This window comes from Aquila chrysaetos, chromosome 21 (assembly GCF_900496995.4).
Source record: "Aquila chrysaetos chrysaetos chromosome 21, bAquChr1.4, whole genome shotgun sequence".
Classification (NCBI taxonomy): Eukaryota; Metazoa; Chordata; class Aves; order Accipitriformes; family Accipitridae; genus Aquila; species Aquila chrysaetos.
The window spans coordinates 22,202,747-22,223,960 of NC_044024.1; the positions used below are offsets into that span (position 1 = coordinate 22,202,747).

A 21,214-nucleotide genomic window follows, 5' to 3' on the forward strand; every position below is an offset into this window, starting at 1 on the left:
ACCATATGGCCTGGGGAATAAGAGCTGTAAAAGGTGGAAGAAACAGCTCCAGAAGGGACCTGGCAGCTAAATGACCTTGAAAAAAACCCCATGAGGTTCAAAGATACCTGATGAAACAGGTTGAGGATTATTCTGGATAACATAAGTGCTACCTGAATGGTGATTCCAGTAATTTCAATTAGAAATTGTAATTAATGGTTTTGTAAACCATGGTAGTGCTGTACTTCCTTAAGTATGGTTAATAGATAAATTTACACATGCTTATGAGATTGTAGAGTCTTAGACTTAATAGTATAATAAGAATAAACTTAAAAGAATATAACTGCAGAATAAAATATCTGTAGTTCACAAAGCACCCCCTGGTGTATTTGGTTACTCTTCCTTGTGCATTGCCGTATATTTCTTGTTTTCTGCATTAAAAAAAAAAAAAATCCTGCTGCAACTGCTATATTGATTTCAATTTGAAAATTAAGCTGCATCATTTCATTCTGATTGTGTGTATCTTGCCAGAGTAGTTGCAGCTGTTGTCTTACTCACAGGCCTGAGTATGTTTTGCTGGTTTAATACAAAACCCTCTTGTTTGGCTTTTCCTTCTCAGCTTACTTTAGTGGTGCTGTTCAGACAGTTGTTAGGAATCGTATTTGACAGTCCTTCATCAGTTTATGTTCCCTGATTTATAACACATAAAATGTTGCTCTTGGCTTAGAAGTTTCTTGACATGAATTGAGTTTGAAAATATGAAAAAATTTGGCAATTTTTTTTGATACTTTGGGTAAGAAATTGCCCGTGAGCCAGTATCTCATAAACTGTCTTAAGTGTTAGAGGGGATTTAGATGAACGCGAGTAGCAGGAATTGCTATGCTGGTCCAGGAAAAAGCACTCAAGGCTGGAAGGAGGGAAATGGAATAAAGCTGGAGGAATTTGGAGAGGCAATCAGCAGTTTACAGGTGAAGGCTGGTTTTATGCATATATAGTGGTCCTTTGAGTTTAGAGAGTCCCTGTGCAAATTTTGTTTGAAGACTGTAGTGTTCCTTATTTGGAATATTCTGGAAGGGAAGTACTGGAAGGGATTATGTATTTTTAAAAAAAGTGTTGTCTAGCTTCATCTGCTCTCTGCCTGGGCCTTAACTAATGCAAGTTTTGTAAACAGCTGCAGCAGACTCTCTTTAAAAGCTGATTTTCTGACAGTTAAAAAGGGGTTGAGATAAAACTTGACCTGCTCCTCTTGAGAGTTTAAGGGGTTCACCAGTGACGTCAGTTGTGTTGCAGTTGTTTGAAGTCCAGTAAATCCTGATCAGCCCCGTTTGTAAAGTTCTCAGACTTATTAACCTCCCACTCCTAGACTAATAAATAACAGATAAATTCTTCTCACCTAGTAAGTGCTATTGCAGGTCTCTAAATAGAAAAGAACTAACTAAAAAGATAAAGCAGTCCCTGCCCTGGGAACCTTAGATCTGAGGATATCCTCTTTTACATGATCTCAATTGGTAGTGAACAAAAATTGCCGTATGATTATTTCAAGTAGGATACATAAAAATAAACATAATGGGTCTTCTGGGTCTTTTTGTACTTGGGATAAAAAAAAAGTTCCCTGTGAGGTTAACACCTGGGGCTACTTGGCTATTTTACTAGTAATCTCAAGAGGCTGAAAACTGAACAGAGAAAGGAGATTGCCTCCCCATTCCTACTTATACCATGACTTAAGGTCGTTCACGGGTGGCTAAGAAAGAATGTGGTTGCTGCATTGATTTGTGGATAGCGGAAGGACTTTGGTCTGTTGTTCCAGCTCTTAACTGGTGAGACAGCCACACCTATTTTTAAATTATTTTTAGAACAAGGGAAAATATAACATAATTGTCAATTTATGTACTCTGTAAATATGTGCCCAATAAGGTAAGATAACAATGGTTCTTAAAGACCTGTTTCTGATACCAGCTTGGACACAGCTTTCAATCAGGATAAGATTTAAAAAAAAAACCCCAAACCAATAAAAAATTCCTCTTGCAGTTTTGTTTCCCCCTAGCTGTGAGGGTTGTTTGTTTTAAGTCTAAAGTCAACAAGATGCACCAGGAGAAATTGTATGATGAAAAGGCATCTTAAATTACATGTGCAACTGTACTTAAGCTCATAAACCAGTAGTACAGATGTCCTAAGCAGCAGAATGTGTCTCAAGTCTTTTAAAAATGAGCCATAATACTGTTCTGTAGATCTCTAGGGGAATGTAATTCTTAATCCAGATTTTTTTTTTTTTTTTTTTTTGTACTTTTGCTGAAGTACTTTACTTACGAGCTGCCATCTGTGGTGAAGGGCATTTCAGCTACTGGTTGCAGCAGCAGGAGCAGCTCTGCCTGCCTACAGGCACTGGCGGGAGTTTAAGCTAACTTCAAACTTAGCTGCACACCACCCTGAGGAGCTGCAGTTTGAGAAGACCTGGTCTAGGGAATTAGGTGTTGGTTTTTTTTTTTAAATGAGGATAACTTGTTTTTTTTCCCCTTTACCATGATCTGATGGTAAAATGGAATGTAAAGGGGAATTACAGACTTAATTATCTTTTAATTCAGCTTTTTTAGTTAGTAGGAACAAGCTTGGGCTAGAAAGTACTTTGCAATGGTTTTGATAAAATGCCTTCTTACCCTGTGAAAGGAAGTCTGGGGTATTGTATACTGAGTGGAGTGATATGCCCTGCTGTTGGTGATGGTATCAAGCACAGGCTGGGGCAGTCTGGAGCCGTTGAGAAAAAACAGACAGGACTGGGGGAAATTTGATGGTCCCTCTAGAACAGTGCTCTCAGCCATGCTGCATGTTTGTCACTGATCATTGGTTTTATTTCGCGGAGTTTGGATTCCAAGTGCCTATTTATATCAAGGGATGCTGTCGTAGATTGTGCCAAGCTCTTTAACTTAGAACAGAGCACCATAAAAAAAAAAAATAGTGCTACTGGAATTTGACTTGGTGTGGGTAATGAAAAGTTCTGTGCTACTTTATCCTGTAGTAAAACCCTAATCTGATACTTCTGATGTTAGCAACTGTAACTATCTGTCTGTTGATAGGAAATATTTCATCACCAGGTGCAAAACGCTGCTTTCATGCTGCTGGATTGCTTATGGTAAAGCTATGTAGAAAACAATATTTGCAAAAGTGTTTTTTGTTTGTTTCTTTGTTGTTTTTTTTTTTTTGTTTTTAAACTAAGCTAGAAAACAAATTATTTCATGCTCAATTTTGTTTCATTTTAAAGTAACACTTGATAGAGTGTGATAGAGATTAAAGCTTTGTAGGACTTTCTCACAAGACAAGCAAGGTTTAGAGCTATAGAAATACCATGTGTCTACCAAAAGCAACAGTCTCTCTCTCTTTCCCCCCACCCCCCTTCTCACATTACTTTTAAATATATATGATGATGACTGGCTTGGTAAGGATTTTCAAACAGTGACTTTTAAAAACATACAGTTATATAAAGCACAGTCTGCTTCTTCCCTTGTATGCTTCAGAAATTCTGTGATAAGAAATCATCTGCTTTTTTCTGACCTATATTACAAATACAACACCCAGATCACAAATGGACAATGATGTACAGGTTTTCTTTCATCAGGCTACTGCAAGAGTAATAGCTATCAGGGCTGGCTAGTTATGAAGGCTTACACCCAAGACAAGCCTCTGCACATTACACACTTATTTCAGATCCTGTAAACCGTGGTGCTATTTTTTTTCTATAAACAAGGAATTTACAGGTAGACACAAAGACAACGATGTGGTAAGAGCATCTGGTATTCATATATAGCCAATAGACACATGATCTTTACCTCCTGTCCTCAAAAGCAAACTAAACTCTTTGGAAAGCAAGTGTGCTACCAGATATTTAGATGAACCTAAATCTTAACATCAAATCTCCTAATCCCTCTTTGTTTTGGTTTTGGGCTTTTTGCTTTAATTGCAAGAGGAGCTTTGGTTATTAATTACAGATTAGGTACTTTATCCTTAAATTATAGCATTGGATTCCTTCTTTCTTTGTCTATAGAAAACTTCTCCCACAAACATCAAACTGATTTTTGGGGATGGAATTACAGATAGCTGCCAAATTCAAAATGTAGGTGAGGTGAGGGTGGAGGTAGGGGTATTTAATTTCCTAGAGAGAGATGATTAGACACAATAGAAAAAAATAAAGAACACACAAAGAAAAATAAAGAAGCACCACGCGTGCTGCCTTTGGTGAAACTTCCATAGGAGTCTTTGGATCAAATTCTGCAACGAAGCAAATTGATTTAAGTGAGTGGTACAACAGAAGAATTCTTGTGAGCACAAAACAAGCAAGTTGCACGTTTGTGTGGAAGACAGGGTGTAGAAAGGATGGTGGATATAGCAGAAGCATCTAGCAAGGGTGAGAAAGCAGGAAGAAATATAAATAAAACAGCTTTTTCTGCAGAACTTGAATGCCATCAAATAGAAGTGAAGACAATTTATCCATTTTTCAGAGCAGTATGTTAAAATAGTCACTGTTTAATCCCCTTGGCAGAAAAGTGTGGGTGGAAAACATTTTACACCACTACTTAATTCTTTAAGAAGGGAGGAGGGAGGAAATTTATTGGTTCTTGTTACCCAGATAATATTAATTGAACGATAACACCAGAATCTCCTGCTCTGTAGAAAGAATTGGGATTAATTGTTGAAATTACGTTTGTGTAGTCCTGCTACTTTAGCATGCTGGGTCCCTGGTGATACAGTTACTGTTCTGTGGTATCATTAACTGAACTGAGAAGCAAATGTTAAGAGCATATGGTAGCGAGAGAAATGAATTATAAGTGCTAACTTCTTCATTTTTCATGTTAGCTTTTCTTCCTCCTAAAATTAGGTGTATGTTTGCAATTTAAGCTGTTGATTGCTAGTAAGATTTTTAAAATAAGTAATACAAAGCTGAAAGATCTTCTCTTATGTTGAACTTTCAAATATATTAACAAACCAGTTTTTTTTTTTTTAAAGTATTTATCTTGAAGTGCATTATGTTAAAAATGGAAATCCGTGTACTGTGCTGGAGAGCTAATATTGCAAAAGTTGCTCAGGAGACAACTCCTTGGGATAGTCTGGCTCTAGTCAACCAAGCCTTTTAGCACATCTCTCAGAATAGGGTTTCCTGCAATAATAAGTCTTTTCTAGTCTAACAGGATAATGATTCTGATTACAATTAATGAAAATACAATTGGTTTTCTGGTTGAAAAAACATACTTGCCCAGAAGTTCAAGCAGATTAAATACAAAATTGTCCAACGAGCACAGAAACACCAGGGAGTTAGAATACAACTTAATTTCAAATTTATGGTTGAAGCATGAGCATAAATGATGGGGGCAATGAAAACTTTTAATATTGTCAATCTTCCTTTATATTGAGTGCAGTAAAACAGCTTTGATTTAGAGTTTTGATTTAGAAGTGTTCATATAAGTGCTGAGCAGTTACTCTTGGAGGTGGCTTATTAGAAACCCTTTGGCTTGAAGGCAAGGTTAATTAGTGAAAGGGGTGCTTCTTATTTAACAGTATAAATTTACCACTTACAGAAGCTTTGACCTCCTACTTTTACATTCAGTGGCCTGATCTTCAGCAATATCAGAAAATAATAAAGAAAGATAATAGGACGTTGTATAACCACCTGAAACTATTCTTGGGTTCATTACTGTGGTTTTTGTAAAAGTTGACCTACTTTAAATATTGCTTATAAAAATCCTCTGATATTTCAACACTATTTTCTGTGCCACTACTGTAAACTAAGGACAGTTTACTCATGGTTGTGAAACACTGCAGCAGCACACTGGAAGTGTTCAGTCAGGACAGTAGTGCATTTTGTATAAAACCTGTCCCATTTCACATACGTGAAATCCTCGTCTAAAGTAGCGATGAAATTTGGCAAAAAAACCTTGTTACAGAACACTTTCACACTGTACTTCTGTCTCTAGAATGAAAAAAAAAAGAAAGCCATTCTGTGAAACACAAAAATTCTTAACTGAGTAAAAACTTTCTTCAAAAAGTTTAGCAAAATTTCTGCCACTTTTTCTTACATTTTATTGCTAGAGCACTGGGTTTGCTATGTTAGAATCCATCTTGAACTTGCTTTTATGTAAGAAAGATGGGTTTTGGGTTAGTGCCCTGCTGGTGTGTGCCCTCAGTCATCTTAATCCACAATGTGCTGGCTTTGTTTTGTCCACCCCCAAAAAATTAATTAATTGTTTAGCCTTTAGTTGGAATGTTGCATTTCCAGTCTCCCAGGGAAATGTAGTTATAAATATAATAACTGGCATAATTATTGCAGTGAACTATTACATAGCTGTATACGTGGGGCACGCGCCCTGCAATCTCAAAGCTGAATTTTATATTGGGGTTTTGGATAACACAGTCTATATCAACATATAAATGCTAACCTACAGGTGCATAAAAGCATAAATGCGTTGTATTTCCAAAATATTTTCCATGGTACGAGTAGGTTTTTAATTATGAGAACTAGTAATTTGATGATTTTTTTGTTTGTTTTTTTGTTTTTTTTTTGTTTTTTTAAAATTATTTTTTAGCTAAAGCAGTATGAGACATTCCCCTAGTCATCCTAATCTGTTAGAAAAAATTTTACACTTCTGTTTTGTGTCCTTAACTGCAGACTGGCTGCGTGTTTCTATATTTTGCAATACAGAATATGCTCTGGCTCACTTACCATACTTGTGGTTTTATAAATCAGTTAGTTAATAGAAACAGTCTTGATTTTCTTTTTGACACCCCCCCCCCCCCCCCCCGCCAGGAACTTCCTATGGGATCTTAGGTAGGTCAGTTGAGATCGTATTCAGAGACATACTAAAGTGTTAAATTCCCATGAGTTGATGCCTCTGCAGGTCTGTATTTTAGCCTCTCTTGATGTCATTTCTCAGTCTTTAAATGTGAATAGCAACAATGTTATATCTCAAAGAGTTGTCATTGAGGTAAATATGTTCATGACTGAAAGTGAGTGGTGTCAAATGCTGGAATTGTATGAGCAGACAAGCCTGGATGGAGTTGTGCCATAATTTGTGCTCCACACTAACAATGGCAGAATGAAATGCCTTAAAAACAAGGAGCGAGAGTTGCATTCAGAAATGCTGAGACTTCAAATGAGAAGATTGGAAGCAGGGATGTTGCTCTTGGTGTAGCCAGGTACCACAGCCACAGTTCATTTTCAGTCACTGTAGTGCAAGTGGAGGCATGACATTGGAAAGATTTCTTAGATAATTATGCTTTTTTTTTAAAAGGATTTTTTAAAAAAGCTGTAGAAGTAATTAATCAGTTCTGTTTACAAGTCCGGGGTGCTTTGGAGAACTGAACAGAGTTTGTCCATCAGGAATGGTGCTGAGTGGTTTGCGCTTGGTGTGGTTCTTGGCATACTCCCTACTAGAGCTATTAACAGTGTTGTAGATGTGCAGAGGGGGTGTATATCTGAGGCTCTGTGCCCTAGCAGAGTTAAAACAAGAATAGACAATGTGCTAATATTGTCAGGAATAGTCTTGCTTTGGCAGGCAAATAGATTAGACAACCCGATAAGTCTTCCTTTAAAAAAAAAAAAAAAGAAAAGTCTATTCTTTGAGTCAGTGTTACAGTACAAGAAATCCTGCTCTTAAAAAAAAAAAAAAAAAAAAAAAAAGCTAACAGTGTTTTTATTAAAAAACAGACTAAAGATAAAGGTGGTCCCGAAGAAATCTTTTCTCTAGCCCACACAGGGTAAGAAACGGGGAAATATAAAAGAGATTTCTGCTGGTTTATTTCCTTCAGTTCTTTGTCATGTATAGGAATGGGGTGTATTAATTTCTAACTAATTCAGACTCCAGAGGCATTCCTTGCATTATACTTTTAGAACAGCAGAGTTCATTAGCAGCAACATATGTATGTCAGGCTTTAACGTTTTCATATAGTCAATAAGGAGTAACTTGGGACCAAGCTATGCCCTTATTTTATGATTCCCTCATATTATGTGTGTTGTGTGTAAGCTAAAACACGTGTGGGGCCTAGGGAGAGATCCCAGAACTAGGGAGAAAGGCAGGAGCAGGGAATGTGCCACTCAAGGTGGCATTGTTGGAAGGAAGCTGGAGAGGGGGAATGGTATAACAAGAAGAGCAACACAAGAACAAAGGGGCTTGTTGGGGTTGATCTGACCTTCAGAGGTTAGAATGAGTAACTGAAATTTGATGGCAGCTGCAAAAGATTGAGTATATGTCTTCATATACACTTCATCTCCAAAACTAGAATCCTAGGAACTCTAGATGGACTCTCTTGAAACTGGTCTATTTAAGCTGAGAGTTACCATGGCTGTTCTGTTGAAACAGTGCATTTTCCAGACACTTAAGATCTGTCTTGTTGCACTGAAGTAGTCATCTTTGCTGAATAAGATGTTAGCAATTTTCCTCTTACAGAACATCTGCTTTCTGACTGAATCACTGAACAAGCGGCAGGCTTGTTTGAGCCTGCTGTCCTCCCTGTGCTGCTCACTAACTCCTGCCTTGCCGAAGGGTGTGGGCTGGCTTTCATCACGGAGGTGTCAGGCTTAGGTTCCCTGGTGTCTGCAGGAGTGTCCTCCCTACTGAAAGGACAGTGGTGTAAAAGTAAAATTTACTTTGGCACTTTTGAATGAAATCTTCACACCTTATTTTTGAGGATCTAGAATTGAGAGAGCAGAACATCTTAGGATTACAGGGAAGAAAAAAGCAGCAAGATTGTGGTGATACTTTTATCTTCCACGAGTTTTGAAATGACTCATAAATGGGATTCATCTTGTATAACCTTTAAACACAGAGAGCAGAGAATGAATTTGGTAAATAATCTGAAAACCCCCATATAAAAGTAGTTTATCAGCAAAATTACCGTGGGGTTTGTTTTTGCTGAGAAAGTAGATTTGTTTAATCACCTGCCAAAGTTCTATGCAAATACTACAACCTGAAGCACAAGTATTTCTTATTGGTAGATGTTTGCCTTGGAAGCTTGGTGTTTCATTAACTGAGCTGATTGATTAGAATTGGTAGGTGACGTTAAGTGATTGTCTGATGCTGAAATGTTTCCTTTTCGCTTGTAAGATAATTCAAGATAAAATGAAGACTTTTTATAAAGCAAACAGTAGGGATGCCTGTTTGAGATGGAGGTAAGTACCAAAGAACAGGGGTATTTCTAAGAGAGTAGGGCATGGATACATCTGCTTTGATTTGCTTCTGTGCTCTCTGTGAACTGTGCTTTCTCTTTTGGGGAGCACCGACTCAGTCATGCAAGAGTTAAGGAGTAAATGCAAAGAGAAGAGCTAGGTCTGAACATCCAGCCTAAGTGCTTTCCTCAAGGGGAAGATGCTTTCTGGCACTGCAGCAGCAGGAGAAGCAGCAAACAACTCGTGCCCTGTACCCACCTGGAACCGTGACAGTAGTGTTTTAATCTTTTGAAGTGAACAAGTTTCTATGGCTAGGTAAAAATTTGCCTCTAAAATGGCTTGATTTTGTTGGTGATACGTTATCCCTTTAATTAAATAGCTGACTTATGCTTGACAATTAATTGGAGTGATGTATGATTTTTATTAGAAACCCATGACTAATTTTTTCTTGCCGTTCTTGCTATCTTATTGTTCTTGCCTACCCTCCTCCAAAGTTGCTGCTGCGTGCCAGCCATGTCCTCCAGGCACTGGTGCAGACCAGTGTTCACTCTTGCTTAGGCTTTTACCTGTTCCAGATAAAGCAATTGTTTTCAGATATTTTCCGTGTTGTCTTTCAGAAATTTTCCATTTCATCACAGTTCTGCAATTTTTTTGTTTTAAAAGACTCTGGGATTTTTTACATAAAGTTTGAAAAAAAAACCCCCCAAACTCCCCCCAAAACCTCACCACAACACCCCCCCATCCCCCCCCCCCGTGTAAAGAGTGTTAGCTTCATCTAGTACCTCATTTCCTACTTCATTAAAATAACAGTCAGGTTAAAAAAAAATCCTTCCTGCCATAGTCCCTCTGCCTGTAGAGTAATCTGCTAGCAAACTTGGGTGAATTTTATATTTAATTACAATAGGCAAGATTCAAAAGGGATGTGACTGGAGACATCTCTATTAAAATCAGTAAAGTGGCAGCTGCAAAGAACTCAGTTTGCCCCTTATCTTATTCTCCCTAACTGTAAGAAGCTGAAGCTCAAGCTTTTCTGTAATGTTACAACAAACTGTGATGTGGACAATTCTTTATGTTTTTCCACTTAGGAAGCTTTAGTCCTTTTATAGGAAATTTGTTTCTATGGGTGAACCTAGGCATGGGGAACAATGCATTGTTTGTTAGAATGAACTTTTTTGAAGGGAGTGGGCTTAAAAGGAAGGAAATGTGGTTTAGATTTAAGTTTCTTTTGCTTCTTTTTCCTCACACCCCCCTCCCCAAAACCAAAAGACTAGAAGACCCCAAACTGATGTTTCACCATGCATATCTTTAAAATATTCAATATAACCTGGAAAGCCAGAGAAAAAAATAGTCAATTTAAAAATCACTATCTTGGTTATCCTTTCTTTCCCTTCCCTCTCTGGGTTGTTCTCGCTCAAGAACATGCAGCTTTTGCCTCAGCTTTTCTAGTTCATATGCTTGGCAGGGTTTTATCTAGTCTGTGTCGCTGGTATGTGTAAAGTAATTTAAGCTTCAATTTATCCATGTGCTTAAATATTTTGCTGAATGAGGTCCTTGCATTCTGTTGTGGTTTAACCCCAGCCAGCAACTAAGCACTGCGCAGCCACTCACTCACTTCCCCCCCACCCAGTGTGATGGGGGAGAATCAGGGAAAAAAAGTAAAACTTGTGGGTTGAGATAAGAACAGTTTAATAGAACAGAAAGGAAGAAAATAATAATTATAATAATAAAATGACAGTAATAAATAATAAAAGAATTGGAATATACAAAAAAAAGTGATGCACAATGCAATTGCTCACCACTTGCTGACTGATGCCCAGTTAGTTCCTGAGCAGCGATCCACCCCTGCAGGCCAACTCCCCCCAGTTTATATACTGGACATGATGTCACATGGTATGGAATACCCCTTTGGCCAGTTTGGGTCAGCTGTCCTGCCTGTGTCCCCTCCCAACTTCTTGTGCCCCTCCAGCCTTCTTGCTGGCTGGGCACGAGAAGCTGAAAAATCCTTGACTTAGTCTAAACACTACTTAGCAACAACTGAAAACATCAGTGTGTTAGCAATATTCTTCTCATGCTAAATCCAAAACATAACACTATACCAGCTACTAGAAAGAAAATTAACTCTATCCCAGCTGAAACCAGGACACTTTCTCTGATCCCTGGGTTGATCATTCACAGGGTCGCTTTGGAAGGAACAACCCTAAAGGGGGTGGTTGGGGTTGAAGATACTGGTGAGAACTTAAGGCAGGAATACAATTTAATTTTTAACTGGATAGATCTAGAGCAGACAGTTGGCTGGAAACCTCTCTTTCTCTCCCTTTTACTAGAGGTCATCTGTCAGACAGCTACTACGTGACAAGTTTCCTTGCTGCTGGGCCGAGAACGCCTGATGCTGGCTATCATGGCTGATCCCATAGCAGAAGAACACGCGTCCCAAGTTGGTGAACTCTGCTGCGAATGTGGTCAGTTCCACCTCTTGCTGGACAATCATCTCTACAACTTCCAGGATGAAGTGGACGATGAACTCATCTGCCATATCTGCCTTCAGCCTCTGCTCCAACCTATGGACACCCCCTGTGGACATACGTACTGTTTCAAGTGCCTTGAAAACTTCATGCAGGAGTATAACTTTTGTCCTATGGATCGGAAAAAGCTCTCTTTCCAGCAGTGCCACAAGTCCAGCCTTCTAGTACGAAACCTGTTGGATAAGCTGATTGTCTTCTGTCCTTTCAAGGCAGAGTGTCAGCAGATAATGCAGCGGTGTGAACTAGAAGCTCACCTGCAGAACAGGTGCATTACTATTTACATTGTATTATTGCTCCTTGTGTAATGCCATCTGTCTGTTGTGCTTCTGACCAGAAAGATGCATTCTCAGAACAGTTCTTAAACTGGGGTGAGATGGGACACCAGAAATGACAGAGGGTGAGGCCAGAGAGGTGGGTGGGTGAAGACAGCGTAATTGTGCTTGTGTGTGTTAGGGAGGCCAGCTCACATGTGCTACAGAGATGAAGGGTGAGGCGCTTGCCTGCCTGCATGCGAGTTGTCCGCAGACACAAAACCTATCAAATGTATATAAGTTTGTGTGTCCTGATCTGGGGCACCTGACTCTGAAAATTATTATAAACATGCTTATTCTTGTTTCACTAGTGCAGAGAAGAAAGACAGGCACAAAGTCAACACTCTGGAAGCAAGGAATCGTGCAGTGTTGCCAGTTTAATTGGTCCAATTAAGATGTGCAATACATAAGTCTTTGATCCAAATAATGTAAGTCCCTCCAAGCTGCACATTATGCAGTTGCTGAATCACCTACTTATAATTCCATTATCCTCTCTCATTTTTTTTTGAGAAAGAGAGGCAAATGAAAAATACTTTTTTTTCTTTTCCCCCCCTTGTGCAGAGGAAGGGAGACTATTGTTTTCTTGCGCTTGTCAGCAGAGATGTGTTTTGGTGCTTCCACTGCTGGTTGAGCTGGTGGCAGGCAGAATATTGTAGTTTTAAAAGAAGTGCAGGTGACAAAGAGCTCTTGCCACAGTGCTTGAAGAACACTTGTTCCTACCTAGTTAATGATTGCAGGAAAGGGAGCTAAGTACAAGCCCTACTGCAGGCGGAAGCAGACCTTCACCGGCAGTGTGTATTTTGTCAGTGGGCAATGAGAAATGCAACAGGCTTGTTTCCCTCTAGCTATGTTGTAGTTTTTTGTGGCAATGACATATTTTAAAAATAGGTCAACCAGTGTGCAGGGAACAGTTACGCTTAGGATACCTTTGCAGTTCCAGCCAAGGATCTATCCTTGTGGTTCTTGCTTGTCTTTGGTACCCACCAGTTGAGAGCTTGTGTTAAAGCCAGCGGAAGCAAGGGAAGGTGCTCGTGTACCCCTTTCCCTCAATCTGTGAAAGTTTATAATCTCCTTTTTCTTGAACTAACTCTTTGTACTGCTTGCTTGTTATCAGCCAGGGCTGAATGCTTCGACTGCAGGGACAGGGCTGCCCAGCTGTGCAGCTGTTGTGTAGCTGGGGACATGGCCCGTACCAGGGCTGGGCCTTCCTCTCTGCTCTGTAAATCTACCCTGGTATCAGTAAACTGCGGTCACTTGTTAATCCCTCTGGCACAGAAATTAAACACAGAAGAGGGAGGGACCCTTAAATGTTTACCGTGGAGACCTGTCTGGAAACTGTATCATTCTCTTACACATTTCATAGTTCTTTGTATCTTACTTGGGGAGGGTGTGTTCTAAAAATCAGGGCTGTTTCACCTGGGCTGTGAGCATAGTTAGACTGAAAAATGAAAAAAAAAAAAAAAAAAAAAAAAAAAGAGGAAGAAAAATTACACTGGGATTTAGGTGTTCCTGTTTTTTAGTTTTAAGTGAGATTAACTGATAGCAGGAGACTTAAGGAAATAAGAAGCATCTAGCAACTTTTTTTTATGGGGGATTTGTCTGCCCTTTGCAAAATGAATTTGTTTCTTGACATCTTAAGAGGGACATGTGCACAAGTGGATCAATTGCCTTCTGTCTTTTAAGTTTCAGGGTCATCTTACTGCTTGGAGAATGAATGAGTAGGAATAAACCAGAGGAAGTAATACTGGGATGAGACCTGTTTAGCCAGAATGTAAATAGTCAAGTTTAATTTGAAAAGTGACTCTGGTAAACACCCAATACTACTCATGTCTCTGAAAGTGATGCTTTTGCATTCATCACCCTCCTCACCTGCCATCTTTTTTATAAGTACTCTTGATAAAAGAGCTTGTTTTTCCTCACTCATTTTTGCTGAGATAGGCTGGCTGTGGTGTAGCTGCGTACAGAGTGCATTTTGTTGAATGTAGAATTACTTCTTGAACCTCTGTGTGGGGAGCAGTTGGTGGTATTATGAACTCTAAATTCCTCCCATTCAAGTAGAGCCATCACCTGCGTGGACTGGAGGTGGAGTGTCATCTGACAGTCAGGTCTCTTTCAGGAGAAAAAAAAAAAAAAAAAAAAAAAAAAAAGCAAGCCTTGCTTGCTGGTCTTGCATGTTACTGGTTTGTTAAAAACAAAGCCTAATTCAGGGCTGAGCTTGAAACTTGAGCCACTTCCTTTGCATAAAGATACAGTTCATAGTCATCTCTAAAAGGTCAGAGCTAAGTATTTGCTTATATTTTAAGAGGTATTGTTTTCTTCACCAAGTGTTTGCCAGGTAAATATTTAGCAAGGGAGACTCCCGTTCCTACTACATTCTCCTTTTTAAAATAATTTGCTTAATAATTTTGAAAGTAAGAAAATAACAAGCCTGCTTTTAAGCTGATATTAGTACAAGTAGAATCTGAAGGTCAAATGAGAATAAATTTTAGCATCTGTGATACAAGCTTTGCAGCTGATGAGATCTTGAAAACGCTTCTTCACATACCTTTGTCAGTCTGAGCTTGCATGTGCTGGGTTAAACACGTAGGCAGAGACTAGCCACTTACAGTCACTGACAATCTCTCTCTAGGTGTCCTGGTTTCAAGAAATACAAATCTGAACTACAGCGGAAAAAGAATCCCATTTCCAAAGGGAAGGAAGATCCTCCTACCAAGGTGGAGACAAACACGCCCAAGGATCCAGAGGTACCAAGTGGAGGATCGTCACTTGTGGGAGAAAGCTCTGCAGCTGCTGTGGTATCGCTAGGGACTGCAGAGCCTGGACTGGTTAATCCAGCTTTTGAGGAGACTGAAGAAGGTGAGAGCTTGATACAGAAATGTAATTATCTAATTACCTTTTATAATATAAGAATGAGGTAATTATCTCAGATAATTCAATTTTTAAAGTGTCCCCAACATTCTTGGATATCCTTAATGCTATTAAGCCATTAGTAGCCATCGGAGTAATCTCTTTCCTCAGCTTGTCCTTGAGCAGGAGAGAGATGCATTCACGTGCATCAGGTGTGGCAGGATCTGTTCACAAGCACAAAACTGTCTGTGCAAAACAATTTGGAGAATCTGTGTTAGACTGCAGTGAATATCTGCAGTATTCTTTGCAGAAACAAAGGCAGTCCCTGTCAATGGGAACATGCAGCACTTAAGGTGCTTGCAGAAACCAAATAATTAGTAATTAGGAAATGTTCCAGCTTCTTCTTAATCTTGTTAAGAAAGTTAAATATACGGTCAGTTTCCTGGAGTGGTCAGTACCTCCCTAGTGGTGTGCAGCAAGAGTGTTTTCATAGCATAACTTAGTTTTTGGATTAATAGTCAGTTATGAAATCCTTGCAGATAAAAGTAACCATCTCCACTTCAGTTTAGAACTGCTTGTCTCAATCCCTATTAGAAGGCAGCAGCGTGGAAATCTCTGTGCCTTGTTACAAGGTTAGTCTCAGTTTCCAAGTGTGCAGGCGCTGGAGCCGGCAACTGGTGTGCCTGTGCCAGAGTTAATACACAGGTCAGTTTAATTCTCTGTTGGCTTTTTACCGAAGTATGCTTGGGGCAGGTTTTGCATCTCTTGTGTGACAACTGCAGTTCACCCTGACAGGCAGTGCGCTTGGCTTCATTAGAGTGTTGGGCCTGCTTAAATGTTGCAGTGCTGGTAGATTTAATATAACTTGCTAACAACAACTTTCATCTTCAAAGTGTCTGAGAAGCATTGCTTAGTCTTCAGTATGCTGTAAATAGGTAAACATTACTCCTGTTTTACAGGGGGGATGGGAAAAGAGGAGGAAAGGAAATTAGAGGAGGGAAGTTGCAGTGAGCTGCCTGTGGTAAAGTCACTGCAACAACAGACCAGTAATTACAGCTCAGTAGTCCCCTTTTCTAATGGGTATCATGGAAATTGGCATTTTTTGTGTGTGCGCTTCTAGTAGGCTAGCTGTCACAGTAGAAAAATAAATCTCTAAATGGTAAGTGAAACATACTGACTGCCCTTTAATAAAACTCAAGGAATAATAATGAAGGAGTTTAAATTTGCCATAAGCTAGGAGAAGGTGGGAAACATTCTGGAGAAACTGTGAAGAAACAGGGGCTTTTTAAGTTTTTAATCTGACGTATTGTTCCCTCTCCTGATAGCTGCTTTCCTTCCAGACGCTACTTGGGACACAACTTGCCAGTGTTACAAATCTTGTGGTGTTATGTGAAGGAAAATTCTATTAATATGTTGTTTTTTCTCTTCAATTCCCACAATCAGACCTTCCTCAGAGAACTAGTCTTGTGGCTGAAACGACCACAATTGAAATTCACCGAGAAGACCCAGAGGAAGAGCTGGGGATGAGGATAGTTGGGGGTAAAGACACCCCACTAGGAAACATTGTTGTTCAGGAAGTCTTGCGGGATTCTGTCATTGCTGCAGATGGAAGAATAGCACCTGGGGACCATATTCTTGAGGTATATAAAACCCCACTGGTAGTCTCATTGCTTCTTTTGACTTGAGATGAGGACTGGGGGAGCAGAGTTGCCTAGAAAAACTGGGAAATCTCTACAGCTGAAGGTTTAAAAGCACTGATCAGACCTGTGTGTCAGTAGCATTGTGTATCTGCTGGGGCTGAGAAGCAGACTTTTGAGGTTCCTTCCAGTCACACTCATATTTACCTGGTATATTTAAGAGCTTTTTGAAATTTAGACTATTTTGGATAAATTAAAAAGATTTCTATCTGATAAATTTCACCCAGTAGCACCATTTCTCTCCAAGGGACTGTGCTCTAGTTAGGAAGTCTTATAATTGCTTGCTCTACTGTGTTGCTTAAGCTGCATAGTCTCAATGGGCAGGTCCAAAGTTTAAGACCTTACGACTTGCAGTAAGCATCAGATATGTAATGTGAGTAACAAAGAGCACTAACCTCATCCCGTACTGACCCACGGCCAGATTTAGTTTCCAGATTAATCATGCTGCATGGCAGTGGGCTAATCAAGGCAACAGAAGCCTGTATGCAGCAGTAAAGCCTACATGCAGAGAGAACTGTTAGCACCTCCTGGCTATGGCTGCCCAATCATTTGACAAGCCATAAAGACCTAATTATCCTGTTGAACTGTGGACTTCAGTAAGGACTGGCAGCCTCAGGTGCACAAGTGGCTGATACAATCTCCGAGGTGGTTTCTTAGATAGACCAATGGAGTACCTTCTGTTTTATCCAGTTGAATTGTACATGTCTCAGTCTTGATTGTGCTGTAAATAGGGCAGGTCCTCACACTTAGTAGCCCTATTAACATCCTAAAAGAAGACTGCACAGAGTCTTATGTGACAACAGACAAAGTGAAAAGTAGCTTCTCAGAGTTACCTTAGTAAAAGTGTGATTACTGATGATTCCAGAAGCTTGCTGACTATGGACCACTCTTCAACTTAAAAGTGAGGATGGATAGTCTCCAGTTGAGTCTTCTCCTCCAAGTGTGTATTGAACACTGGAAGTTAAGGGAAACCAGTTCTGCGTTGCCATGGGGTGGATATAATGATTTAATATTTTGCAGTTTCGGATTTGTTAGTTATGCGATCTGTCCTGTCTTATCCTTGTCCTCAGCTATTCACCATCAATTATGGCCTAAATTCATCTGCTTTCTTCTGCATTCTATTTTAGAAAAAACTGCTCTCTAATGTGCATCAGAAGCAGCTGCTTCAGTCACAGCATTGCACAGGGAGTTGTACATCCGGTCTCCAACTTTGTGATGTTCCGCACTGTGGACAGTGCCTAAATTATGTACATTCTGATTAGTGACTCTGGCTTGTTTGTCTTTCTAGGTGAATGGCGTCAACATCAGCAGTGTGACTCACTGCCAAGCTGTCTCCTTCCTGCGCCACCCAGGTCCTGTTCTCCACCTCATGGTCCTGCAGGAGAAGGGTTTTTCCAATAAGACTGCACAGCAGGATTCCACTTCTGTTACAAATCGGGAAGTGATCCATGTTACCTTGATAAAGAGGGACCGATCTGAACCCTTGGGAATCAAACTGATCAGGAAGACAGATGAGGCAGGGATTTTTATTCTAGATCTATTAGAGGGAGGTTTGGCAGCCAAAAATGGAAAGCTGAGTCGGAATGACAGAGTCCTGTCAATAAATGGCCAGGATTTGAGGCAAGGAACACCTGAGGCAGCTGCGCAGATAATCCAGGTAATGTCTGACATAGTGAGGTTGTATGGCTAATGACTCCACAGCTGTCTGCGTTGATGGCAAGGCTCCTGTTTTGGCCAAAGGGCTAACAGAACACACTGGAGCAAACTGCATTCCCTGAAATATCTCTTTGGGAAAGTGACTTCCCTGCGGATGTGTGGGAAGCACCGCTTCCAAATGAAGATAAACATGAAGAGTGGGAATCCATCATGAGTCACCTCTGACAAGTCTGAAGCAAGGCAGTTGCTCATGGCACTTTAGTTCAGCTAAGGCAATTGGATCTCCTTTGTGGTGTGGTGTTTGGAGCCTTTCTTGCAGACTGAATATTCGTATGCACTGTGTAGATGCATGCGGCAGAGACAAGGAAGGATTAGGACAGCCTCTTGTGCTTCAAACAGTCAAACTGAAGGTGTTGGGAGATGTGGTAGGCTGGCAGCACAGAACAGAACCCTTCTGACTGATTTGAAGCCCTCTCTTCCCATTTTACCTCTATTTGGGAAGGGAGTGTAGAAAAACAACATGAGGCACCTCAGGCTAAAACCATTCTAAAATACTAAATGGGTAGAAGAGAGGTGGTCTTCCCTTGTGCAATAGGAATGTGCTCCTGTTGCAGCATGCCAAATGTTTTGGTGAAAGGAGTGGGCAAGGAATTTTGGTTAAGGATTAAGGATTGTTATGTGTGCAGCAGATATCATGTAGATCAGTTTAAATTCTTTATCTCCTTAGGCGATGACCTCCAGTTTCTGTTTTTATCTAAAGATCTCAACACAATACATCTCATCACATACCGTTTATATCCCGGAAAGGATCTGAGGTCAGCGGTGAGGGAGAGCCAGCTCTCTTCCTGGTAATCAGCAGAGAGGTGCAGTAGCATGGGAGAAAAGAAGAGAAAGAGCAGAGTTCCAGTACTGAGATCCTTTTTTTATGTTATATATGTGATTCCATTCCATGGCCTCTTAGAATTTTGCTTGCATCCCACAAGTGCTGCTGTATTTCTGTTGTAATGGACAAATGTTACTCCTGTTTGGGGAACTCTTTCATGATGCCACTGAAATCAGTAAGCAAAGTCTCAGAACCACCTTCATTAGGTTTGGGGATTGAATTCCTTTTGAAGTGACATTTGTGTAAAACTGACAGTCTTCCAAACATTACCTGTTCTTCTGAGGGCCAATTCAAAGTCTTGGTTAAATGTAATTTAAATTTTGATTGCAAACCATTTGCAGAAAACAGTCCTTCTACCTCTATTGTAAAGTACCATTTACAGCTATATATATATATATATATGCACAGCCATATGTATTGTACATAGTCTGGTACTCCTGGTTGAAGGGGAGGGCAAATCCCCATCTTAGGATGCAATGTTTACAATATATTTTTATGAAGATATGGATGTGTGCCAACCCATCTGGAAAAAAGGAGGCAAGAGGCTTTTAAATTCTGTTTCAGAAAACAAAACTCTCCTGTACTAATCTAAAAAGAAAAAAAAACCAAAACAGTTTGATGCAGTCCCTCTTCCAAGGCCAGGAAATTCACTGCTGCCAGGGTGCTGTGGCACCAGGGAAACAGGGTCCCATGTCAAGAAGTGAGAGCGGCGACTGTACTTCTCTCATCCATTGCAGGAAATGCCCCAAGTAAGCACATACGCCTTACCCCAATGGAGTCCTTCACAATAAGGTTTTGTCAAATTATCTGAAAGAACAAACCAAATTAGAAGAGCAGTAACAATAGTGAATACTTTCCCTGTAGTTCTGCCAAGGCCAGACATACAGCTGGTTAAGTGTTTAATTGGCAGCAATCTTAGACAAAAGGTCATGTCTTCAGGTACTCTGGGAAAAAAACGGGTGGGAGATGTTGAACAATAGATGTGGTACATAAGCTGGGAGGGAAGGAGCTTTAACAAGGTTCTTTACAATAAAAGAAAAAGCATCCAATACTCATATCACGGTCATCCATCCTGTGGACCAGTCAGCGTTTTAGCTCTGTTCGTTTTGTGCCACAACACAATATGCTATTTTGGTTTTTTGTACTGAAGTGGTGGAATTAATCATCCCTTCCCACTTTCTCTTGTTTGGCATTTGTAGAGGAGGGAGGCAGGAGTGAAGCCTGCCTCTACTCCTCTTCTTCTGACTAACATTTGCTAATTCCTTTTTTCTTTTCACCACAGGATTCTGTGGCTCTTCACAAAAAACATTGCATCATGTTGCATAGCCCTGTTTCAGACCCTTTGTAGAAACCGATGCCAACCCTTCTCTCTCTCTCCAAGAAAATGACAGGGGCTGTCCCTAATTTCTAATTTATTTTTTCATCTATTTTATTTACACTCTTTTTGTTTCTCCTGGCAGACCACTGAATCAAGAGTAAACTTTGTCATCTTGAGGCAGCCAGGCGTACAGCTGTCGGACCCAGTAGAAGATGGCAGCACATCAAATAACAGCAGCAGCAGCAGCAGCAATGGAGGAAGCCCGGTGCACCATCGGAGACGACTAGACCAGAATCACTACAGACGAAAATCTACCTACCAAAAGGTAAGTTTTGTAAGGAATGAAAAAAGTGCTGGTTATTCTTGGTCTGGCAGATCTATTATGTTTGCTCTGTGATGGTGATTTATCATGTAAGACTGATCAGTAGCTCCATTTCTTCCTGAGCTATTGAAAAGCAGCAGGTTTGTGGCTTTTGCTACTGGAGAACTGTACATTTGTCACCTACTGGGAAACAGAGTTTTTAGGGAAAAATGTGTTTTAGGGAAAAATGTCTTCAAATGTCTCTAATGTTGATGTGGAACCAGTGTTTAATCCTTTCTTGTCCGGAAAGGGCAGTGGGAAATTTACCATCCATGAGATGCTTGGGAGTTGCTTCTCGACATCCATCAAGCACAATGTGTTCAGGGTATTGCACAATTACACTAAGTTATGCTCCTGGTTTGGAGCTAGAGGGCTTTATGGTACAGAAGTAGCAACTACACAAATTACACTGTAGTGGTCCTGTGACTTGTGTTGCGTCTGCCATCTGTTTGCATATTATAAGAAAAAGTATGAGCAAGAGGAGAATCGCCA

At 40.1% G+C, this 21,214-nt stretch overlaps 1 protein-coding gene across 2 annotated transcripts in view; it reads left to right on the forward strand.

The window, feature by feature from the left end:
- Positions 1 to 21,214, forward strand: part of LOC115333497 (ligand of Numb protein X 2-like) — a 32,084-nt gene that overhangs the window by 2,201 nt on the left and 8,669 nt on the right. For both annotated transcript variants that reach the window (XM_029996486.2, XM_029996487.2), the window contains exons 2-6: positions 11,452 to 11,914; positions 14,590 to 14,816; positions 16,251 to 16,447; positions 17,793 to 18,161; positions 20,504 to 20,686. In XM_029996486.2, the coding sequence (XP_029852346.1) occupies positions 11,514 to 11,914; positions 14,590 to 14,816; positions 16,251 to 16,447; positions 17,793 to 18,161; positions 20,504 to 20,686 (1,377 nt within the window). In that variant the 5' untranslated portion in view covers positions 11,452 to 11,513. The remainder of the gene's footprint in view (positions 1 to 11,451; positions 11,915 to 14,589; positions 14,817 to 16,250; positions 16,448 to 17,792; positions 18,162 to 20,503; positions 20,687 to 21,214) is intronic.